The sequence below is a fragment of the Saccostrea echinata genome, unplaced genomic scaffold, assembly GCF_033153115.1.
Source record: "Saccostrea echinata isolate AGI-Se365-2 ecotype Australia unplaced genomic scaffold, CSIRO_AGI_Sech_v1 ptg000058l, whole genome shotgun sequence".
Taxonomy (NCBI): Eukaryota; Metazoa; Mollusca; class Bivalvia; order Ostreida; family Ostreidae; genus Saccostrea; species Saccostrea echinata.
In genome coordinates, this window is record NW_026889807.1 from 2214225 (window position 1) to 2240678 (window position 26454).

Consider the following 26454-nt stretch of genomic DNA (forward strand, 5'->3'; position numbering starts at 1 on the left):
ACCCCCTTTTCTAAGGTAGGAAGGCTAACTATTCCTTGACCCATGGCCTTTTTAACATTTGTGAATGTAACAATACATGTACAAAAATTATTGAAAACAAATAAAAATTGTCTTTTTCCTTCCATGTGATAAAACTGTGATTTTCACAGAGGAAAAATGTGCAGGTTACTGACTTAGACTATGACCTTTCGTAAAACATCGAATACATCGATGTAAGGTCACCAAGTTTTATGATATTCCCACATTTGAAATATTTAGCTGATGTCCGGTAATAATCAGAAGCGAACACGAAATCGTAATTCCTGGAACAGATTCGCGGATACGGATCAGATTAAGGGCTTAGTTGAGCTTAAATGACTATTGTTAAATTAATATTGTATCTTTACTACAATATTTAGACAAACTTCCACGTTTCAGGCGTATGGGTAATCTTCCAATGAAATTCATCCTTACAAAGCACGTGCTTGTTGGGATAATTTTAATTAACCAGATCATTGATTTGCTGTTAGGGGGGATTGTCAATTGTAAACAAGTTCGCGTCATTTGGACTCTTTTTGAATTATTTAATATAGATTATCACCAATAAAGTTCTATCGATTAGAGTTATATTGATGATAAAACCGTCCATTCTTAGCTGGGTGGTAGTTTCATTTAAAACTAGTCGGGGGCGACTTCTGTTCGGATATAAATTGATAACCAGTTCAGATTCCGTGTTTTAGTTTATCCCTACATCGTTGGATGATCAGTAATTTTTTTAATTCCTGTGTCAAATTTCTACGTCAACATGATAATTGCAATTTTTTTCTAGCTCTTGAGATAACAAAGGATTGTGTTTTGTCACTATAACAGATCATATTTTTAACCAGACCAAAAAACTTTCTTAATTTAATTTTGTTAACGGAGAATGGTGTCAAAGCTGCTTTGGTTGCTGATATCTACATTCATATCTTTAGGTAAGTTTAAATCTCTCTCTCTCTCTCTCTCTCTCTCTCTCTCTCTCTCTCTCTCTCTCTCTCCTTTCAGCTATTGTACAGGTAGCTATAAATATTTTATTTAAGGACATACGCAACGTGGTTTGGAGTTTTTTTCTTAATTGAAGGTCTTTATGCGATTTCATGATCCCTGGTAATGCTGTACACCTCCTCTGAATAAAATATTTTAAAGAAATGCCAGCTAAAACTATTAGTTTTTTTTTTTAATCTTTAGAAAACATGAGGCTTTTCATTATTTTATATATGTCCAGAACCTAAGGGAGAGGGTAAAAATATAGGCTTTGCCTGCTGCCCAATCTCATTCACTTTTTGTGAAAAAAAATTAAGTATAGTTTAAAAAAAAAAACTCTTGGTAATATTTGCTGATTTTTGTCTGAAAACAACTGATGATTAAATGAAGAATACCTTGAAAAATTATCAGTGGGAAAGGTACGTTGTCCTGTACGTTACGTTTAACCTTAATGTTTTGAAAAAAACTTTATCACTTTGTTGTCAATGAATTAGGCCAATCCTTATGGATCATGTATCAAAAGAATAAAGTTTGGATATTAAGTCATAAACATAGTTTCATGTTTTCATGATCAATTACTATTTTAGGAGTACATATAGCCTATCATCTATGAGAAAAATGGTACTAAAACAATTGATAGAAACTTCTGATTACTGTGTAAAAAATATTTTTTTTTCTTTAATTTAAGGTGATATCTTTAGTATATACAAATAATTAAACTTTCGATATGAATATGTAATAAACGTTTTTAATATTTATGAATTTATTTTCTCCATATAGGCAAATACATGTATATATATTTTTTTTCATATGTCTATATTCTTTTATATTTCACTATTTTTCCCTTGAAACAGAAAAGCAACTGTTAATTATATGTAATTAAGATTTTAAAAAGTGTTTCTTTCATAGCCTATTGATTGTTTAGATGGTTAAAAGGGGGGGGGGGTATCCTTTAGTTCTTATTCCGTTAGTTATCTTCTCATGTGTAAATGATTTTGATTGAATAGACATAAACAGATCCTTTTATTCATTTATTAAGCAACTAAAAAAATTAATTAATATACAGTTGTAATTACTTTACTTTTCTGATTACAATAAAATAAAACCGATGACTTGAGCGACAATATTATTGAAACATAATTTTGATCAAGATTTATAATAATGCATGGACATATATATGCCACGGATAAACAAAAGACACTGTAATATTGCAGTAATTCATTTTCTACAGCAATGTTGCATGTGAAAAATATTCAGATGCAGATGTAGAAATTTTACAAAATATATGAAAATCTGCAATTTGTTCATTCGATTTAGATGAAAAAATGCTAATAATAGTAAAATAACAAACCTTTTTTTTTTTTAAATTTAAAATAACTTTAAAAAAAAGATTTATAAAACAACTGTGCACAAATCTTCATATGCCCAATAAATCCTTTGTTTTTCAAAATAAAATATATGTTCAAAGAAATTCGTTAACTCATATTTGTCAAGCGTTAACCACAGTTGTTGTTTTTTTTTTTTTTTTTTTTTTTTTTTTTTAAGTTTTGATCGGTATATTTCAATTAGATAAATGATATATGATTTTTTTACGCGGGGCGTAGCTGGGTTTGAGCACTTCAGGAGCATTGCTAGACATTTCCGGGGGAAAATAAACAATTTTCCCACCGTCTTTACTATTTAAATTCAAGACTTTTTACCGTTTTACAAGAGTCTGACCTCTCAATCATGGCACCGATTTTACCCGACTTCTCCAAACATTTGGGCCGATAACGTATGTATACAGCTTAGTTCACTGTTAGACAGTTTGATGTGACGTATGTATGAGGATGTAATCGCCTACAGAAAATCCAAACTATCGATAAATATTTTTTATTCTTTAGTACGTTCCTGTGTCAATGCATTTGTAATTTGCGAGTTGCAGATTTCTCTCTTTTTCTCTCTCTCCCCTTCTCTCTCTCTCTCAAATAAGCGTACATGTACCATACTGATTTTCCGTAAGTCAAACATCTTCATATGCCTCTTATTTCTATGGAAATTTAATTTTCTTTTCTCTAATTCTAATAAAAAAAATTCCCAGCGGGTCCCTTCTTCACGTCGGCCCTTTGATACGGAGATGTCTTGATTTGTAAAGGTTAATTGCAACGTTGTACTGGAGTCAAACAGCGTCATGTTTACGATCTCTTAAAATGGGGAAAAAATAAAATAAGATGGACGCAAAAAAAAACATAAAAATGGAGTGCAGCATCGAAAACTGAGTACTGATCTTAGCTATTTTTAGTTTGTTATGTTTGTAATTGTGATGTGAAGTAAACAACCTACTACAAAATATAAACTAAGTACTTCTCGTGTTTTAAAATTACACGATTGATGTTGAACATCATTAACAGCAGAAAAACAGATTGTCAAACTTAATTTTGAAAAGATTTTGCGAAAAAAATGTAATCTGACTATTGACTAGGAATTTCTTGGTTTCTGTGCAACCATCTTGTTTTCTTTTATCATTCTTGATTAAAATGTCGTGCTATAGCCGTGCAGTATTTTCAGCATTAACAAAATCATAATAAACTAACATTTGTCGTCAAATAAATTGAATCGATTATTTATCATATCTAATAAAAATCAATTACATTTTATTATTTTCTTGTTATTTTCTGATCGACGTATTCAGTACAATTTCACAATATATAAAATCTAGACGACTTTCACTTTTACAAGAGTTACTTCCCTTTGATGTGTAGTACCATACGTTGCCAATATAGGTATGATATAAAATGGTTTTGTTTGTTTAACGTCCCTTCGAGAATTATTTTTCACTCATACTGAGACGCCATCACTTGCCGGTTGGGCTGCAAATAGTCCACGTCCCGCAATGGGATTCAATTCGCGACGTAAGACTCATCTCCTTACTCCGCGACTCTAGAGCAAACGCCCAAACCACTGCGCCACGTATAAAAGTTTCAAAAGACTTTGAAATATTTTAAGTTACAAAGGTTATGGTGAAAAAATGGTTGTTACGCCGACGAAGGGAAATACATGTTACTCTTGCAAATTTATGCGAAATATGGGTGACCGTCTCTTATACTCGTAATGAATAGCCCCCTCCCCCTCTCTCTCTCATTTGAGAGGGATATGTTTAATATCTTTTCTACCTGTAATTGTCCAGGTCGAACATTTTTAACTTTGAAGCATACATGTACATGTACAGTTCTTTGTTAATTCCTTTTATCTGTGTCAATTTGTGAGTTCTGCAGTCAGAAAGAAAAGAAATTGAGATTAATCAAATGTGCGTTGCTATGTGTTGAATTGTGAGCTTAATTAGATATTCTGATAACAAATGGCGCCCCTTCTTTTGAAGTGAAGTTATTGTAAACATTTTACGCCGTTGTATTATCATCTTTGATTTCTGCACATCTGTTCAAAATTTATTATACAATTTTTGTTAAGGTTAGGCGACCACTGTTAAAATAGATAATTGATTAATCAGTATTTTACCTTTATAATATTTTTATTTTCAGTAAGACTTGTTTCAAAATACGACAATGTATATGTGTCGGAAAAATGGGAAAATTTGTTTCTACGCTTTTTTTATTTATCTATACAGGTTAATTCTTATAAACATTGTAGGACTTTTTAAATCGTTTGTGCAACATAGAGAATCGTTTGAACAATTCAGAAAATTGTTTGTACGATTTTGATTTTTTTCCCTACAATCTAATATATAACTAATCTGAAAATTTTGCAAAATATTTTCTTAATTGTATACTCGATTTATAAAACCGTTTAAATGATTCAAAATGTCATACAAATGGTTTTCTTTAATAACACATTCTTCAAAACTGCAGAAATGATTTAATAAGCGTTAATAAGAAATGATTTTCTAAATTGTTCAAACGATTAAAATTTATGCAAAATATTTAAAAATCAATCAGTTCATCAATGTAACAAACTCAACAGGTTTATATTTTTCCCAAACAATTAAATGTTGCTTCAGTGCTTCTGCAACCTGAAAGTCTTGTTCAGCCAAACCGGCCGCGGTACCCTGGTGATTTTGGTGTCTTCCCACTTAGCCAACATTTTCAAAAAAAATACAGGTAAAACACAGGTAAATCTATGTGGGAAAAGGATTTTTCAAAATGTTGGTTAAGTGGAAATTAACCGATGATTTGGCGCTCTAGATCTCTTCGTGATCAGGAGATCCTGGCACTATTTTTCGTTCCCGGTGGCGCCAACATAGAACGTTTAGCATTGTTAAGAAGGTTTTTATTCAAGCGCTCAGCATTAGATGTGAAACTAAAGGGTATATTTCGGATGAGACCTTAAACCCGAAGACCCATATGCTACAGCCGAAAACGGCATGTATAGGTTGAAATTGTTGACAAATATATCCAGACGAAATCTCTTAATGATTAAAAAAATTTCGGATCAATGGGAAGTAAAAAGAAGAATAAGAAATTTAAAAGTTTTCTTTCTATAATATTATATACGATTGAATGTTCTGAAACTGGCCTTTGTAATTGTACACCTATAAAAGTACAGTTCTTATTTATCAATTTTAACAATAATTATGATCGAAATGCTGACAGTATAATTTCAAATCAAGACCTCCGCTTTTTTTTAAGTAATTGAATTCAGAAGTGAATTCTTAGATTTAATTTTTTTGTAGGCCTTTGTACCCAAAAGAGAGCACTTCCGGATCCAAAATCGTTTGATGGAATGATGGCAGCCATTTCTTTACCCACAATGCAACAGGAGAACTTCCAGAGAATGTGCTTACAAAGTATGGAATTAGATTTTTTGTTCAAGTTCAGAAGTATGTAATGAGAAAAGTGTGTCACATCAAATACATATATTATTTTCCCTCTTTTAAAAATATGTCTAATTACTAATTAGGATGTACGAAAAGCTATTATTTAAATTCGGGATACAAACGAAATTCCCTTTGCCAATTTTATACTTTAAAAAGTCAAAAAAAAGTGCAAGTCTTACATAAAGATTAATAAGTAAATAAATGTTTTTGATCTTTTTAAACTCATGAAGAATTGAAAATCATCAAAGCAATTGATATGTACATTTATAAATAGACCTTAAATATCTTTTCTTTTAAATCTTTTTTATGCAAAACAAAATGTATTCCCCTAAGAGGAATTCATAAATCCTCCCCAGTAAATAAAACAGATTTAATTATAAAATAATTCTGAAAACAAAACTGTAACGTTACACGCAGTAGGACGTTAACTTATTTTGTATAATGCTTCGCTACAAAAAAAACCTGATAATTCCCTGCCTTTTTGTCAATGGTTTACAGACTGGGTTTACCCTCAATCAATGTTTGGTCTGGGGGGCAAATCTTTTTTATATCAGGTTTCTATTATTTCGTCAAGCTCTTTAGCGTAGCCATATCTTTAATTTTGAGTTCATATAGGATATTATCGAAAACTCCATTTAATTGATGCGATCAGGAACGGCAAATAAATGGACAATCGGAAAATTGAGACGCGCACAAAAGCCGCCAGAGGGCGTGTGATTGAACATTGATTGGATGTCAGTTTTCTTTGGCTCAGCACGTGCCCTTTTGTCTATAAATAGACCCCCTCTGTCATTTGTTACTTCTTTATATAGAGATTCAGATACATAAAATCTGGCACGAAAAATTTAATTTTTTTTTTCTCGGAGACAAGATGCCAAAAGATCAATACAAAAGTGAAAAATTAAAAGAAAAAAAATGGTGTAGACGCGCTTTCTGAGGTTTGGCTGACGAATTCTTATCTGATAAGAATACACACATTCAACACAGCCATTCAGTTACAGAAACTTTATTAGCATTTCAAACTATTTCCGTTTTGCTCTGCGTTAGATAGTTTGTGTCACCCTAATAACAGCTTATCTATTTGTACATTAAATACAGTGAACTGCAAAAGTGGAATAATAGATCCATAAATACCCAAGATCTCGTTCAGATCTCACGTAATTATGCTAATTCACTTACCAACAGATAGTTTTAAATGTGTGTAGACGATGGAATTCTCTTGTTAAATGTGCGTATCAGGCTATTCAAATCTAAATTATAAAATATTAACCCCATCACTGAAGATTTACGAAGGTGTAAAAATAGCACATTTATGCTCTATTTTGAATTACATGTAGTGCATGCTCGGTGTAAGTCATATTCATTTTCTAACAAGAGACCTATATGTTTCAATAATTCATTGCGTGATCTTAAACCACTTAGCACAACATTCTTAAATTTCGGTGCTTTTAATCTAAGAAATCTATGAAGTCAAAGCATAATTTTTAATGCTTGGTTTCAGAAAACTGCAACAATTATAAAGGGCTAAAAATTTCAGTTTGTGCTAGATAAATATAATTATGTAATGTTGTAAAAAGATATTTAGATTAATTATCATAAACTTTCCTATTTTGGAAATATAGGTAACGCATCTTAAAACAATGAAATAAACTTGCATCCTGATAGAATGTACAAGAATACAATATGGCAATGATTTTAACTATTCTACCCAAGTTAATGTTTTGAGAATTTATGACAAATGCCAATGACTCTTCTCTTCTTTCCTTTTTTCTTCTTTGCAAAACTGTAAATGAATTACTATGACCTAGTAGAATTTTTAATTTGCTGCAGATATACCAACACAGGTTTTACTTCGAGAAGTTTATACTAGGATGGGAAAGGAAGACGAGTAAGTACTCTCTCTCTCTCTCTCTCTCTCTCTAATACTTTGTCTGAGCATATCAAGGAGTAAAGTTGATTTAAATTGAGTTACATGGAAAGCTCTTCTGTTGCAATAATTTCATTCTCTCTCTCTCTCTCTCTCTCTCTCTCTCTCTCTCTCTCTCTCTCTCTCTCTCTCTCTCTCTCTCTAACGGAATGTTTTTGTTTTTTTTTTTCAGAATGAGCAAATCACTGCCCGATCCTGTTGACCCAGAATTACAACGGACATCACCTGACGATAGTATCATGACACAAAAACGTAGGGGAAGAAATAGAATTTCCGGATTTTACAGTAATTGGTAGAAAATCGTTGGAAATTTCTACTACTGAGAACAATGAATAACTCTATGTGTTTTATATGTATTTATGATGTATGCTCGTTAATTCATTGATGAAGTAAATGTACTACACTGCCCCAGCTGTTTGCTTTTATCTTATCATGTCAGAGAAACAAAGTAGATGGCGAAAAAGCTGAGAAAATGCCTGTGCTTGGAAAAAAGTAAACCACAACAAAGTGGTCTTTCATATAATTATGTGGATTATCGTATATAGATATATATATTATAGACTTTTTGTAAAATCTCTGAGATTGTACAATATAATGATACAATCTTATAGTGACCGCAGCGAGCTCTAAAAGCAAAAAAGTCTAAGAGAAAATTCGGACTGTGCACATTGATCCAAACGTGACGTCACAGTATAGACGTTCCAAATGTCTTCTGCGGTTTGAAGAGGCGGATCCAAGTTAAAACTGTATCCAATAATACGCATCTGTCTCGCCCTAACGGTCGCACCGTCAACATATTAAATAAAGAAAATCTTTAAAAATGTTGTTAATAACCTTAAGGTTTTAAATGAAGGACACTTATTTGTCTTACAGAATTAACCTACATTCCATTGAATAATGCCTTTATAATTAGTGTAGACCAAACACCGGAAGTGATAAAAAGAGAAGTAAGCGTATTTCGTTGTTTATTATATTTTATTAATGACAAATCTCTCATAAGACACAGTCACGCATAGGGCCCTATCAAACAACAACATTCTTACCAATGTACAACAAAAATAAACATCTCGCATTATATTGTCCGTCAAGAACGGTCAAAAACATGTCAAAAACAAAAGAGCGGATATTTCCGGAACCACGTATTTCCATTGTTTCACTTGTGTAACAATAAAACCTGGTTATCTGTTTTGCTTCGCAATTTTTACTAAAATCTAACAATATTGGTTTCTAGTATTTTATAGATAATAATTGATTATAGACCAGTAATAATATTGAGTAAGCACCTATATATAATAAATATAGATAATTAAGATACACTGATATAATTCAAAATGCACTTTCTTTTTCGTTCTCAGAATTCATGTATATCAAATTCTGCGAATCTGTAGGACAAAACCTACACAAGTCCAAAGTTGTAATAAATGTAGTATTTCCTTTTAAAATTGCGCTCCCAAAAATTACAAGTAATATAAAAAGCATTGGATAAGTGATAAATTTCAGTTATTATTCAGTGTTACCTAAAAATAGAAGTCTTTGTTTTATATATTGATGGAATTGATGTATTTCTTTCTGACAAGGTTTCATTTGACGCAGTATAAAAGGTCTTGCGCGTGACATATTACCACGAATGCACTTATCTTTATTCTGTCGTCTATCATTAATGGTCATTTTACCTATATCACTAGAGAGAACCACAACTATGACAAAAACTCTGCCCACTGGACATCAAACACTATGCAGTCATAAAATGGTTGATATAAACAGACGGAATGTACAAAAAAGTGCAGTCATTTATGTATAAGATCAATTAAGTTTTCTCTTTAGAATATCGGCCACAAATTTTATACGTGACGGCAAAATTTAAGATATTGTGCCCGTTTAGTCTCCGACAAAACATATATTAAATATCTTAATGAATGTGAAATCACTAAAATACAATTTTGACATGCCTGTGCATGAACATAGAGCGATTTTGAGAAATATTTCGCGGATTTCATTTTCATAGGTTGATAAAATTACATTATAGGTTACAATTACATTATATTGAGATTTTTTTTTACAGATTTTAAATTAATTTTCTCCCACTGACGACAATTAACCAGAAAAGAAGCTAAAAGAAAAAATGCATTCAGTGTAACCTGAATAAAAATCATACAGTATTGCACTGTAAAACTTTTAAAATCCTAAAGCTTCCACAATTGCGTGCATTACACGCCCTCTATTGGCAGGACCACGTGCTCTCCCTCCGCCGGCTCCACCTCGTGCCCCGGGACCAAGACCTAACTCAGCAGCTTCAGCAGGATCCATCATCAATCCAGCTAATCTTCCTAGATCCCCAAATCCTCCTCCTCCGCCTCGCCGTCGGCCACCTCCTCCCCACATTCCGCCTCCGCCTCCGGCACCCCATCCACCAGCGCCAGCACCACCCGCGCCTTGTCCCTGCTGACCTGCAGGAACATCGCCAGCTTCAGGAGCAAGGCCGAGCACCTCTTGCCATTGTCTTGACATTCTTCGACCACCTCCTCGTCCTCCTGCAGGAGGTCCCCATGGGTCTGGACCAGGCTGTGCCCAAGGGTCTGCCGCTCCAGCTGCACCACCAGCCCCTCCTCCACCACCTGGTCCCCAAGGATCGGCTGCTCCACCGCCTGCTCCCCATGGATCTGCACCACCACCAGCCACGTTCCATGGATCTGCTGCACCCCATCCGCCCACTCCGCCGCCTGCTCCGCCGCCGCCTCTAGCGCCAGGTCGTCTTCGACCAGCTGCTGGAGGATCTGGGGGTTCGGGTGCCAATCCTAACATCGTGATAAGCTGTTTGCTCATTGCAGTTTCCACTGCTCTTTGTACCGGATCAGGAGTTGTAGGTGGTGGTGGTGGTTGGTAATTTTGTTGGGAACCACCCGATGTAGTGTTGTTGTTATAATATGCATATTGGTTTTGTCTCTGTCGTCTTTGCTGTTCTTGTCGCTTTCGAATCTGACTTCTGTATCCTTTACCGACTATATATGGATCTCGTGGGTAGCTTCTTCGTCTTGGAAGCCGAAGGAATCGCCTCAGCTCTGGTAAAATGTTCAGAACAGCGGTACTTACAGATCCCTTGAGATGGGCAGGATTAATGTTCATCGATCTAAGGAAGTCAGCGCCAGTGGCATAAAGAAGTGTCATAATGGTTTGTTGATTTTGTCCCATTGAACGGATCATGCTTAACATGACGTTTCTGTGAAAAGAATAGATAGAATTTAAAACATATGGTCATGGAATTTAAATATGTGTATCTCATATTCTAGACCTGAAATGCAAATGAAAATATTTTGTTAAAAAATAACAAAGTTTACAATTTAAAACTAATTGCAAAATAAATAATTCTAAAAAAAAAAAATAGCTAATTCCATGAAGAATAGGAAAATATTACCTACGGAATAAGTATAAGTTTGAAAACCGGCATTTGTTTCACCTCTTTTAAAATCATAATTAAAGGCGTTTGATATCTAAATTTTATTCATAAATGAACTTTATAACTGAAAAATACAGATACTCTTCTTCTTGTTAAAAGTTGCCTACACTACATAATACTCATTCCTATTTGCCTTTTCTAGCAAATACCATTTCAAACCCCTTTGCCACACATCGAACTTACTTAAAGATATTGCACAAATAATAGATTTTCTAGTAAACATCCCTCTTCTTCTTTATAAAATAAGTTTGAAAACTTTACCGTCTTTACTCTTGATAACCTAACCTTCTAAATGCCCAGCCTCCTGAACAAAGTACTAGTATTCGTAATTTATATTGATATTAAATGATATTAAAACGTTATATCGTCAGTACCACAAGAATCTTACCTGGATATTGGATCCACAGACTCAGGGGTTAGATCCTTAACGTCAATAATGATTGGAGGTTCCGTGGGAATTGGAGTAGTAGTAGTTGGAGCCATAGTAGTGGTAGTAGGTGGAGGGACATTAACTGGAATATCGAACCGAGAGGACCCAACTTCAAGGAAATTATTCCACTTATTTACGTTGTTTCCAGTGGACTGAGAATCGATATTTATCTGGGTATTCATTGAGTTCATTTTATTAGAAGAGCTTTCTACTCCAAGACCCCAAGCAGCCTGGCTGGATTGTGTAGGAATCACTTGTACATTATTGGAAGACACTCCAGATTGTATCATATTAGATGAACTGGAAGAAAAGGAATTGGGGCCTCCAGATTGGAATGAATTGGTTGAATCGAATGTGTCAAATGTATTTGAAACGCTTGTCTTATATGATTTCGAAGCACCAATAGTGTCGAAGGAACTAGACGCGCTAACTGCATTGGACTTGTCAAAATTATTCACGGAACTGCTACCAAACGACATGGAACCACCCGCCGAAACGTCTGTGCCTTGTGATGATGCGTCAGATCCACTTCCCACTTGGAACCCTGATAGGGATTGAAGGTTGACGAAAGAGGCGTCCCAAGGGGTAGTGGCCTGTGTTGTTGTTGTTGTATGTCTTTTAGTGGTTGTGGGTGGTGGTGCGGCAGTTGTTAATGGTAATGGGGCTCTTGTGGTGGGCGCTGGTGTTGGGCGTGTTGTAAGCGGTCGTACAACTGGCTGTTTAGCCTCTTGAATTTTAATCTCTTTTGTTAAAGAACCAGCTTTATTTACTTGTTCATTCGAAGTTGTTTTTCCTTTGCTAGAGGAGGACGCTGAGATCGAGGTTGATGAAGAAGAGGATGAAACACTCTTTGAGGAAGCAAGGGAAGAGCTTGAAGAAGTTCCTGTATTTTCTAGGGAGTAAGCTGCATCCCAAGCCCCTGCTGAATTTCCAGTAGTGGATTCAATCGGCAAAGTAGAGTCAATGAAGGCACTGTCCCATGAAGAACCAGATGTCCCAGTTCCTATGTCCATTCCACTATTTGCTGTATTATCAAAGACATATGTAGTGTCCCATACATTATTTGCTGCTGTACCTAAGTTAGCAGTATCCATCATGAGATCAACGTTTCCTGTCAAAGCAGTGCTGCCCCATTCTGGTGCTATGTTACCAATTCCAATGGAATCAATCATACTGGCATCCATTGCTTGGCCATCTACAGCCATATTTCCCACGCCACTAATGTCCATAGCAGATCCACCTGCAATGTTGAAAGTAGAAGAGGAAATAGTAGATCCAGCGTCAACTTTTGTCTTTTCAAGTGCAGGTGCCTCTGTTTGAGGTGGCAATTGGGTGACAGTTTTAGCTTCCTTAGTGGACTTTGTTTGTGATGACGATTCCGATGGAACGTTTGCAGACTGGTCTACTATGGTATCTCCACGTTGTACTTCTATTTGAGTTGTTGCTATTTTATCCTTCTTCACATCTCCTTGCACAACTTCACTAGCAGAAACCAAATTAGATTCTGACTGAACTGAAGTTGACGAGGAACTTACAGATTTTTGAGTTTCAATCTTGTTCGCTTTTTCCAAAGTAGTAGCTGTTGGAGCCCCAGCAATTTGTTTTGTCATTTGAATCTTTTTTGATTGATCTGTAGAATAGGGGAATGTTTGCTTGCCTCCCATCTGAACTTTAAGCATGATATCTGTTAGAGCTTTAAACATATTGGCTAATATGGCATTGGGATCCTGTGCTGTATTCTTTGATATTTCGGCCTGCTTGTCAATTTTGCTCTCACTGACAGTGCTAGTTTTCGTAGAAATAACAGCATTTTGTTCTCCTTGAGAACTTATCTTTGTGTTTCCACCTGTAAGAGTTTGTTCCACATTTGCTGACATCAGTGTTTTACTGTTTTCACTTCCTTGTAACCCATCAATTTTATTTGCTGTTGCGCTTGTTTCTAATGTTGATTTTGAATCCGTTTTTCCTTTACCTGTAACCTCCGTATTTATTTTGCTTGTTTCTACAGCTGTCATTCTTTCAGCAGTTGAGGAACCCTCTGTTTTTGTCACTTCGACAGTGTTAAATTGAGTATCTTTTGTCATTTCCGAAGTAGAACTTGATGAATGTGCAGATTTCCCCTCGATGCTTTGACTAGGGGCAAGCGAATGTGCTGTAACTGCTTTTAACTGAGGAATAGGTCTGTCTCCCATATCAATTTGCTCATTAGTGGAAACAATGACTTGTTTTATAATGGGTGCCGGGGGCGGAGTCAATTTACTAGATGATTTTTCTACAGACAATACAGTGTAAGATGAACCCGTCTGACCTGTCTTTGAAGTCTCCACTTGTGAATTTGACTGGATTGCAGAAGATTTGATTTCAGACAGAGATGATGATTGTATTACAGAAACATCAACACCCAAGTCTTGAGTTAAAGGTTTCGATGTCTGTACCGGTTCTGTTGTAATTTCTGGTGTCGTTGGAGCTGCAGTTGTCGTAGTTGGGGCCTGTGTCGATGTTGTAGTTGTTTGTTCCGTTGTAGTTGTTGTTGGACGTCTAGTCGTCGTTGTTGATGTTGTTGTTGGAGCTTGTGTGGTTGTTATAGCTTCTGTGGTCGTCGGTGCCTTTGTAGTTGTAGGCGCTTCTGTCGTTGTAGTAGGTGTCGTAGTTGTGGCTTCAGTTGTTGTAGTCGTGGCAGCTGTTGTTGAAGTGGTAGGAGGGGGTGTAGTCTCTGGTAAGGAAGTGACAAATCCCATTCCAAAGGCTGAGTCGTGTGCAACTTGACCTCCGGCAGAAAGAACTGGGCCAACCTCTAGGGCAGTGGTGTCTGTTAACCGTAGAAGTGTGTGGTCTATTCCACTAGGAATGATTCCTGCATCAAAACCAGATGATAATGCTTGGCCACCAAAATTTGAAGAAATCACAGAACCTTGAGGGATATTATCATTAGAAGAGCCTTGAGAGAAGCTAATATCAGCTGTCGATGATCCTGTGCCCCACTGGTCTAATCCACCCATCATATTTGCGTCATAGGGAACAAATGTACCAGTGTTTTGCATTTCTTGTGTACCATCAATCATCATATTTGGTTCGCCGGGAGGAAGGGGTATGGATTCCACTGGGCCTGCAGTCAAAAATTGTTCACCAGCATTGCTTGCAAAAGAAGACTGAGATGTTAAAGATGACGTCTGATCCATGAATAACGAATCCATTTGTTGGGCATTTGATCCAGATGCATGCAACCAGCTATCACCTCCAATGTTTTGTTGAGGATCTGGAGGCAAATTGAAATTAATCTGATAAGGATCATTTATGCCATACTGAAGCCCTAGTCCTTGATTAAGACCTTCTACAACTAAATTCTGACTTTGCTGCGCATTTTCTAGGCCATTTGAAATTCCCCATTGATTATTACTTTGACCACCAATGTTGATACTTCCTTTTATTAAAATTGGATTTGAAATCAACTGATCATTTGTCTGTGCTTGGGAAGTTTTCAGATGTGATCCACTGTCTGGTGGAAGGGTACTTGGCGGTATTTGTGGTGGAAGTGTTGTGTCGATGATCCCAGAATTTTTGGTTTTCTGAAAGGTGTCATCTTGAACAATTTTAGAATTAACTTCTAAAACAGTAGAAGCTGTCGTGACTTCATTAGGCAGAATAGTGATGACTTCTAAATTCTTCATAGTGCTTGACTCTACTGGTTGTTTAACATTTGTGTCTCCATTCAAAGTTTGACGAGTCTCTTTAGTGGTCTCGACTTTAAGACTTCTTTGGTTAGGAATGACTTGCCATTTTCCAGCACTGGAGGTCATACTAGATCCAGATGATTCAATGTCTTTTTGAGAACTTGAAGATACTGAAAAGGATGAAGCTGAAGAAGAAAATGATGATGACGAAACCAAGGGTTTTGAAGATATCTTTCTTACTGTTGTTGTGTTGACCTGTACAGACTCGGTTCTGGCAGTGTCCGGTCGAACTTGTTGCGAGTGAGATGCCAGTTTATGTGCAATTTTTCGGGAAGGATTGGGTTCTCTTTTCTCTAGCAGTATCTTTTCTATCACCTCGGATTTGACATTCGTTAAAACATTATTTGAATTAAGAATTTTGTTGGTATCCTTGATTCTGTTGCCCATTAATGTGAGTTCATGTCTAGCAGAAAAAGAATTCTTTGCTTCTTTGCGTGGGGAGAAGTTTCCTCCCAATGTGACTGTCACTCTCTGTGTTTGTGTGTTAGCTGTATTAATCCTATTTTTGCCCTCCTCTACTGTTTTGATATCTTCCTTTACTTTCATACCCTGGTTGTCTATCGGATTGACCTTTTGTAAAAGTGTTTGTCCTGTTTCTTTTGTTGATGATACTGCTTCAGATCTTAAAACAGGAACGACGGGCTGCTGCATCTTTGCTTCAAGGTGTACTGAAGCTTGGCCTCCATCTTGATTTCTTGGACTAGACATCATCTTTTGGGTCATTAAAATGGAGTTTTTGGCTTCTGTTTCAGTCACTTGAGACATTTTGCTGTATCCAAGATCAGCTGGGCGACTAGAAAGAGATCCTCCTGTAATCATAAGAGAAGGCCCCGACATAGATGAGGGAACTACATAATTGTTGTTATTACTTGGAATAACTACAGTTTGAGGATATAACGCACCGCTTTCAGGTTTTGTTGATTTCTGATTTACACTGACTTCAGTAATTTTAGTGGAAACTGTATTGTCTGACGTTGTCTGAGGAACTGCAATTTCTTTTGATTTTGTTTCAGCCGATACTAAAACAATCGGGTTTGATAATACCAACTCCTCATCTAACGTGGATTCTTTATTGCTTTTGGAAGAAACATTAATTGTTGGAAGTGCTGGTTGTGGTTTTGTGGACTTTGTCTCTTTGTTCATATTTGTCTGTTCAATTTTAACGTTCTCCGTCTCTTTTGTGACCTTTTTTGTCAGAACATCTAATTTTGCCTTGTTTTCAGTTTTGATTTCAGCTCCAGACATCTGGTGGCCATTTGAAGATACGAACCTTGTAAAATTTGTATTTGTGATCTTCGTTGAAACTGAAGGTATGTTTACATTAGACCTGACCTGCTGATTTACGTTAACCTCTGCAGATCCACCCAATGTTTGTATGGGCACGCCTCCAGATCCACTAAAAGATGACATTCTATTTAAAATAGTTTTCCCATTGAGAAAATCTCTTGCAGAAATTCTTAGGGAGCCTTGACTTTTGTTCTGCACAAAAGATGGTGTTACTCCGCGATTCTTCTTTCTAATCTCAGTGCGGATTACTTTCTTGATGCCGCTAGGGGTATTTGTGACTTGAACGGTTTGAATGGTCTCAGCATTTCCACCTTGTTTCACATGTTTTACAAGCTTCCTTAGTTTCTCTAAGGCCAATGATACAGCTGAATGTGGCTTTCTGTCTATTCCACTATGGGTGTTATTAACTACAAAAGAGACTGTATGAACCGTTTTTGGTCCAGGTATACCAGGAATCACTCTCGATGCTAGCCCACTTCTGATTGGTACGGAACCGTCAAAGCCCGAAGTGGAGGATCCCGATCCCGATGACGCAGACCATTTGATAGACGTTAAAGGTGATGACTGTGACATTGAAGAAGATGAAGACGAAGATGATGAAGATTTGACAACCATAGAGGAAGATCCCATACTTGTTTTGTTTGGAAGTGGGGGAGAAATTAGACCAGTCTGTCCTTTCATTGAACCAAGGAGCCCAGATGTGCGGCCAGAATTAGCATTAGCATTAGATCCCGAAAAACTCAATGTGGTTTTCTTTACAGAGAAACTTCCATGTGCCTGAGTTACTGGGTTGGGAGTCACAAGCGTGGTTCTTTTTGAGCGAGATAATATCTTCCCATTAAACTCTGAGGTTGACTTAAATCGGTTAAGAAGGTCTGCAGGATTGACTGTTTCTTTAGCCTCTGTTCCAACTTTGGTGTCTATTGCGACCTGCTTATCAACATCTGTTGCTCCTTCTCCGAGATATGGCAGCATAATGCCTTTAGGTTTAGGCACATTACCGATAGAGACGCTTGGAAATGCCACATCAACATCCTTCCTCATCTGCACCTCATTATTTGCAACCTTATTTGATGTGCGAATATTTCCGTTAAAATCAAAAATGGGTACAATTGGTTCGAGTTTGGCTTCGTTTTGTAAGTATCTGAATGCCGATCCCGATTTCTGTTTTTCATCTGTGGAAGATTTGATGTTTCTTTTGAGAATCGTCTCAGGTGGTAAGATCGCTATGTCTGCACAGTTGTAATATTCTTCTTGTGGGCCACATCCGGTGCGACTGGAGCCATCCGGGCATTTTCCCCAGTTCATAGCTGCAAAAATTATTTAAATTTTATTAATTTAAAAGCTTGCCGAAATTTGATAACATAATGATTAAAAAATGCATTTAAGAACTACGAAGCAAAGTCGCAAAACGCCCCGTGGTGTGTTTATATTTATACAACCTTATGCATGGCGCTATTGAAAGTGGCCTGAAAAGCTACAAAAGTTTCAATAATTGTGTGGTGGTATGACGTCTGCAAGCTTGATTAACCATACTCATGTTAATGTTCTGTATAAACTTTTGTTCATGGAAAATTACAATATTACAAAGGCAAAATCAGTAGATGTCTTCTAATGATTATTCTTTAACCTTCTTAGAAAATACAAATATACAAACGTTATGAATATTAACTATTTACTGCGTAAGAATAATCATTAAAATTTAACTCGAACAAATATATAGATGTAGATAAAAGATAGAAATGGAGAAAACGCCTGCCTTTCTCCTCTATTGCCACAACTGGAGAAAAAAAATAACAGACATGTTACTTTCTTTTAGCCAGTTAATTACATGTCCACACGTCAATATCCACACGACATCAAAGTAAAAAAGGGAATTCTTTTCCATATATATTTGATTACCTTCACCTGTCCTCTTCATTTTTCATTTATTTATTTTTATTTCATTATTTTTTTAATTATTATTTTTTTTGCAGGGGGGGGGGGGGTTGCATTTTTTAAACAAAATTCTCAATCTTTTGAGATTTATATATTAAAGAAAAATTGATTGTGATATTTTCGGGGGAAAATATTATCAAAGTAAACAGAAATAAATATATTAAATGTTAGAATTATTTTTCGGTTGAACATTTATTGATCAATTTGATTTTTTTTTTAGAATTGAAGTACATTGTACCATGAGTGAAACTGCAAAACTTGCTTATATGAGAATACAATCTATATTCAAAATTGTTTTGTTTGTTTGTTTTCGGTGTTTGTGGTTCGTAAAACAAGGCATGCCCTCAGGCATGCGCAGTGACATGTGTAATCCATGACCATTTTTGGGACAATAAAACACTTGTTTTTCTCCCGTACGATAATCATTAATTCTGCATAATAATGTCCGAACCAATTTGCCGCCGTTTAATGTGATGGTCATACACAGGTCACGCGCACGGTCATGGTTTTGTAACTTAAAGAAAACGACATGAAAATTAATAATTTAATTTTAAGAAAACGAAGATTAATCTTATAAGAAAAAAAAAAATAGATTCTCAGCGAGAACATATAAGCCACTTTGAACATTTGCAATATTATTTCATATCATAAAACCCAGATGTAGAAGGGTATTTGCTCTATTACATTTTAGTTGAGGAGAATGTGTGATTACTGTGCATATAAACTTTGGCCCAGAGCAACTACAAGGAACGTCTCATTTATAAGTGAATCAACAACAAAAAAAGAAAAAGAAAAAAAAAACACACTTAATGCTATGGAAGATTGAAATATCATTTTATGGATCCGCTCCTGTAAATCATCAGTAGTTACATGTACCTGTTCGCCATTTCCACTGCAGAACACACCTCTCACAAGCGACCCCGCTCGGAAGTGTTACTCGTAGGTGGATCATACCCTCTTGCGTCGGTTCAAAGCGTTTTCCGTGTCCGTCAATCTCTAATGGATATCTATCCAAACACGCCTGCGTCACCGGAACTGAGTCTGACACATCCGGACACAAACGGAATTCAAAGTATCCTCTCATGTTTTTCTTCACTTCCACAATTACGTTTATAATAGTGTCATTTGTACTATAGTACCGGAAAATAAGTCCATTAGAGAATTTCCCGCCAACTTCGTTTGAATGAGGAGTGACGTCGTGAGGGTCACCACAAACTCCACATTTCCCAGAATTCAGCTGCCACTGGCGCTGTAAATGAAAAAAAAAAAAGAATTCAATACGGACTCACATAGAACTAGGATTTATTTTTCTTGTCTGTTTTGATTTGCATGATTCAGTCTCCTTGTGGAAAAATATAACCTATTCCTTTTATAGCATTTATCAATTTGTATTTCATTGCAATTAATTTTTTTTTAAAAACTGATAGAAAAAATATATATATTTAATATTAATTAATAATAATTTCTTTCTATTATATACGTTCCTGATAAGAGTCCTTTTTTGATGTGGACTTTTGTTATTTAATTATATTTTTTGTTAATTTTTTACATTTTTGTCTTGTGTCAATTGGCCGTTAAGTAATTTATTTGCAAATAAACGTTATTCTCAATGGATAACCATGCAAACATCAAACATCCATCGGCTATTGTCCTTTTTTCCGCCTGGCTGCTTTTTTCTTTTACAATGGCCGCATTAATCTTTTTTACCTGCTTAATAATATGGTTTATATATAGATATTTTTATGGAGCTGCGTGCTCGATTAGGACTGCTTTATTGAAATTTCATGACTGTGTATTTATTATTTGACATGAAAACATGCTGAATGTGCCCATATGTAGAATCTGGGCCCTCAAATCCTGTCAACGTGTTTGTATCATTTTTTATTGAAGTGTCCGAGAATGTCACTATTTAAAATGGGGATAAGGTACCAGGTATGAAAAACTAATAAAATAGTAATTTTGTTTTCAGTGTAGTAAAGAATAGAAAATGCGAAGATTTGAATGGCACATCAAATTAAATTCTTCAAAGATGTTTTCTGTGAGCTCAAAGAATTCATTTTATTTTTTTTTTTTTAATTGAGAGAAAGGAAACAATTTTAAAAGGGCATTCTGAAAATACAAATGATGGCATTGAAAATGTTGGTAAGATTGAGTAATTTGCAATTATATATTAATTATATTCTTCCGAATTGTGTATTTTGAATTGAAGGTTACCATGTAAACAAAAAAATAAAATTCTATATAAACAAACTTTTAAAACCCAACTTACCCAATATCCCCCGCAATTCAATCCATCATCGTCACGATTAACTGGACTTTTAAATCCTCGTCGCCATAGTGATGACCTCTGTGCTGGTTCTAAAAGGCGCCCTCTAGCATTAATAAGTGGCACTAAAGTTGAAACAAAGGCGACGGCGAGAAGTATGCTGAAATTAAAAAAGATTAAAATGAATCTGTCTCTTGATAATTTATCTAGTAAGTTAATATTAATATAAGATTTCAGAAGTCATGATCAAAAGGTCTTGCACTATATTACATGTATATATCAAGTAGGGGAATATAATTTGTATGATTTATTTAAGTAGTGATGTAATTTGGTATTTTAATGTGACCAAAAAATGGATTTCTTAAAGTACGCAATCGTATTTATAATTTTTTTTAACCCCCCCCCCCCCAAATCATTGATATTTTTCATCTAAACGAAAAATGTACATGTAGTATATATTGTGCAACTTTTAAAAATACGTAATTATGTTTAAGGGCCCCCGGACCTTTTTATATTCCCGATTATTTTGTACCGTGGGAAGGTAGGATTATTTCTCATCGGGCTGTTCTATTACCCTGTCATTTGTGATTCTTTATGTCCGGAGATGTAGAATACTAAAAAAGATCAAGCGTTATGCAAAGGTCAAAAGTTGAGATGAATGCACTCTACTTCTTTATAAACTAGCAGTCAATTTGTCTTAGATTTGAAAGTTACATGTTTTACAGTAAACAGCGATGAAATTAAAATCATTTGCATTAATTGGGTGATTTAATTAATATTTATTCTTGATATACATGTAATTGTATCATGGATGTGTCCATATGAGGACAGCATATTAAACAATGTCGACTTATGATAAAATTTCGAGACAAATGAATGATAGCAACGGCACAAATTATATGATTTTTTAAAGTACAAATTGGTTCACAAATGATTAATGATATTTACAAATAGTGTATTTTCTCGTGTATGCATCTTTTATCTCGTTGAAGCATTATTCATTTGGTCTTTTTTTTCATTCGTTGGTACTAGACCTCATAAATCCATCTTATATATAGTGATATCAGCTAGGGTTTTTTGGTATCAGAAAGTCCAGACAATTTTTTATGTATATTGATTGTTTTATTTATAAGTTTAGAGAGGAGAAAGTTTTTACATAATATACACATAGGTATCGTAATAATTCGTTATACGAAAAAGTCCCAAATACATGTGGGTTCAAAGCAGGCTTAAAGTTACATCTTCTTCTCGCAACTTGTTTATTTTCCTAATAAGTACATTTCTTCCCCCTTTTTTAAATGACTTTGAAAATTATGCTATTTTTGTCTGCTGATTTTTATTTGAAAATTGACTATAGTCGTGCACTTATTTTAATTTTCAAATAAAAATCAGTTAACGTCACTACTGTAACAAAATATATTGATATTATACAGCAGGCTACATACAAACTTATCTTTATGAAGACCTGTTACTAAGTGATACAGAATATACCTCAATTATACCGAGTTTCTAATAAATGTCGCCACCGTATTTATTTTATGATCTTCGCATATTTGTCCTATGATCTCGCGATATCTCGGTAAATCTCGTAATGGATACAGAACTACATTTTTAATGAGCTGAACGTGCCTGCGGTTTTTTTATGTGGCGACGGCTTGCTGAGGTCCAGAACTTAATTTAGAAATGTTATTTTAAAAATAGATATCTTCGATATAATTATAAACAAAGACAAATTAATGAAAATATTCTGATAGTTGATTATCCTTATGAATTTAATCTTAATATTTTTTATTGTTCAAGGATGAATATGCGGAATTCCCAATCAGTGTATCTCATGTACATGTATATATATATATATTCCATAAGTTAACACAAAACTTCAAAATAATTTAAAATATTGCAAGTTATTTTGAATGTTCTTTCAATGAATTTTTTCAATCTTTCTCACTATTTTTTTAATAATCAAATGCAGATTATTATATTCTAAAACATTTTGTATTGAAATAAAAAAAAAAAAAAATACTAGTAATAGTGCACATTGTCATGTAATTAATTAGGATGCAAATTAAACCAGACTGAATCATATGATTAGTTTACTTTTACATGAAGTGATATTTAATGGTTTTATTTTCATATATAGTAGTTAATTAACTGTGGTAATCTTTTTCTGTCTTTGTCTTGATTAATCAAAATGCAACCAAGAACAAAAATCAAATTAAATTTTCATTAAGTAATATAATATCTTTTTTTTGTGAATTATGCAAAAATGCATGAAAAAATATTTACCTTTTCGACTTAAAGCGAATCATCGTCCTATATATATAAAACGCACTCTCCCTCTTCGAAGGGAGAAAAAGTGTTAGCGACTTCCAAACTTGAAGTCTCTGGCGCAACGCTCTGTCCGGCCCAAATCCTGCTAATGCGTGTCCACGAAAGAAGGAAACGGACTGAGATCGGGGATATACATCAGTAGAACCGCAATAGACAGTTTTATTTCTCCATAACTTGGACATTACCGAGGAGATTATTTTTTTCTTTATTTATGGGGTTCGGCAAGGGCACCCACTGTGGGGTTATTGTTTTTGTAACAAATTTTGATTGCAATGTTTTCTAGAAAAAAGGTCTCTACGATTTGATATCGCTGAAACGATATATATATTATAAATAAAACCTTAAATTATATTTTAATACCTTTCTGTTTAATTTGGACTTTCATTAAATTTTTCAAATAAACAGTTTCTTGAAAATCTTTTTTTCCGTTTTAAATAGTAGTATTTACTTTGCTTTAAGGGGCATTACTTCTGTGTATGCTTTGAATTGTAAACAATATACGAGTAGCTGAACATATTTTATTGTCAATAAACTTTTACAAGTGGGATTAAGCAAATGTTACGAAAGCTAATACGCGTATGTCCGCCTATTTCCTACCTGTCAAATATAGTTAACTTTTTTTTTTACATATATGACTCATAGTTTTAAATGATAATACTTTTTTATTGCTTTGTTTTTTGTTGTTTTTTTTTATTATTTTATTTTTTTAACATTAAAATATTAAAGATTCAAACGTATCTTAACCATCAGTGACGAATGCATATTAAGTACATGTGTAATCATATTTTTAATGAAGGAAAAACAAGATTAGGTTCAATTTTACAAGGGAAAAAATTAAAATTTCATGTTTCCCTTAGGGAGCCCCAGAGGTGGACACACGAACATGTAACGTCTACTTGAAGGTGTCGCTTTCGCTTTGTAATTATTCCATCGTAATTGTTGCATTAACACATTATACGTTGTCCCCGAGATGTTCCTGTGTATTAAAAACTGAGTAATTATCGCCCCTTTTTATGACAGTGCACTTGCGCTATGCACCGTATTTTTGGAGAATATAGTGCAATGATTGAAATTTGAGTATCATTGATTAATTGCTTGACACAAGGTCAAAGGGCGAGAATATGGTTATGTTTACGAGCTTTGACGTGATAATTGGAGGGGTTCCGAAATGTTATTGAGGGTTGTTGGCGTAAAAGTCGTCACGTTAATGTGCGAGACGTACGTAACATGATAAAAAACCTCAGACAACAGCATAAAAAACGATATATAGACTAAATATGCATAGCTATACCTGTTAATAAGGATCTGAAGAAAAATCAACCAAATTATATGAAAGTACTAGTAGCTGTTATATCTATTTTGACAAGTCTGTTACAAAACCTGACACTACAAAATTTGATGAAATCTTAAATTTGACAAAAATTGGTTTTATTTAGATTTTTTGGACTGTACATATAATGCAAAAGGTGAATATCTGAAATTTGATTCAGGGTCTATTTTCCAAAAGATTCGTTAAACTATCCCAAAGACTTAACATTTAGTCCTAATCATCTTGTTAAAGCATTTATTCTTCTTTGAAAAAAAAATACTTCTGAACTTCTCAATTTATTTTAACAGAAAATTTAATTTGTTTCTTCTGTATTATGTCGTCACAGCGAGCTTGACTAATTTTCATTTTTAATTTTAAACAAAATTAATTACATGGATTTTTTAAAAAATATTTTACAGTTGGGCATTGTCAACTTGGACAAAGTATACGTCGAATATCACAGAAATGTCGAACAGAGTTGTCCTGACAATAACATGCTTGAATCTCGAACCTTCGAGTATCTCGGGGTTATTTTTACAGTCCTGCTTGACTATGATTCTTTTTTAAATTGATTAAATAAATAAAATTTAATTTAAACGTAATTATGAACTGTTTAATATAAGGTTATTGCAGTGAAAATCAACTTTTTGTGAGCTGAGTTCTCGTCACCACGAGACTGTGTTAAGTCGTGGGCTAAACTCACGGTCGCCTGCGTGGCGCAGTATTTAGAGCGTTTGCTCTAGAGTCGCGGAATAAGGAGTTGATTCATACGTCGCAGGTTTAAATCCCACTGCGGAACGTGGAGACCGATCCTTCGGATGAGACCGTATAAACCGAGGTGCTGGTACGAAAAAGATCCCTCACTGCTTAAAGGTCATAAGTGTCGAGTGCAGGTCTAAATCTGCAGCCCTCTACCGGCAAGTGGTGGCGTCTCAATATAAATAAAAAGAAGGGACAGTAAACAAACAAACAAACATCATCACGTGACAAGTAACCGGTTACCGTCATCATTCAAAAGTGTGAAAGCTTAATCAAATGATTTATCAATGGTAATGGTTACTGAGCATTAGCACAAATGTTAGTTACATTGCATTGGTCGTTGTACTTATACGTTGTTCAAAGGGAGATCAGTTCAGTACTACCAGAGTTATCTTAATATTCTAGAGTCTGGTGGGAGGATAATATGTTTAATTTATTTACAGTACGAAATCATGTGATTCTTTTAGTCAATAAAGGGACAAACACTTAAAGGTACATGTAAACATGCACTGCACTGACTTAACGCTGTGCATCAAGCGTCAAATGTCATTAATAAAATACGTCTTAGTCATTGAAAGTTTTATTTATTGCTAATTTTGTAAACTAATAAATCATTAATTTTTTTCCAAACTTATATTAGTTCCCATTCCTCTTTTGAAACTTATAGAATGATGAAAATAGATTGATATATCTTAATATATATACAGTGTGTGTACAATAATAATGTAAACATGATTTTCATAGAAGAAACAGTGCTTATTCTCTCTCTCTCTCTCTCTCTCTCTCTCTCTCTCTCTCTCTCGTCGACCGCGAGGCGCAGTGGTTATGACATTTGCTCGAGTCGCGGAGTAAGGAGATGATCCTAACGTCGAGGGTTCGAATCCAACTGCGGAAAATTGAGAAAAGATCGTATAAACCGAGGTACTGGCAAGAAAAACATCCCTCACTGCTCAAAGGCCGTAAGTGCCGAGAAGAAGTCTTAATTTGCAACCCTCCACCGGTAAGTGGTAATGTTTCATTCGTTAAACAAACAAAATCTCTCTTTCTCTCTCTCTCTCTCTCTCTCTCTCTCTCTCCATGTTCATATCATTATATGGATTTACTTATACTACCAACACCGTGACATACAAAGATAAGAGGCATGTGACCTTTCAATCTCAGACTTCTTGGGTTTCACAAATTCATTCAGTAAAGTTGACGCTTATCTCTT

The 26454-nt window shown here is 34.9% G+C and overlaps 2 protein-coding genes across 2 annotated transcripts; one reads left to right on the plus strand and one right to left on the minus strand.

The window, feature by feature from the left end:
• Positions 1-460: 460 nt before the first annotated feature.
• On the plus strand, positions 461-8152 carry LOC133174445 (uncharacterized). Its single transcript, XM_061309571.1, has 4 exons — positions 461-953; positions 5669-5782; positions 7643-7700; positions 7912-8152. Exons 1-4 carry the CDS (start codon positions 905-907, stop codon positions 8033-8035), a joined length of 345 nt encoding a protein of 114 aa, XP_061165555.1. The 5' UTR covers positions 461-904; the 3' UTR covers positions 8036-8152.
• A 1754-nt stretch (positions 8153-9906) lies between these two features.
• On the minus strand, positions 9907-23154 carry LOC133174435 (serine-rich adhesin for platelets-like). Its single transcript, XM_061309560.1, has 6 exons — positions 23132-23154; positions 20849-21005; positions 19456-19828; positions 11582-17951; positions 10382-10956; positions 9907-10345 (listed from the first exon to the last, which is right to left on the minus strand). Exons 1-6 carry the CDS (start codon positions 23152-23154, stop codon positions 9915-9917), a joined length of 7929 nt encoding a protein of 2642 aa, XP_061165544.1. The 3' UTR covers positions 9907-9914.
• Between the last annotated feature and the right edge of the window lie 3300 nt (positions 23155-26454).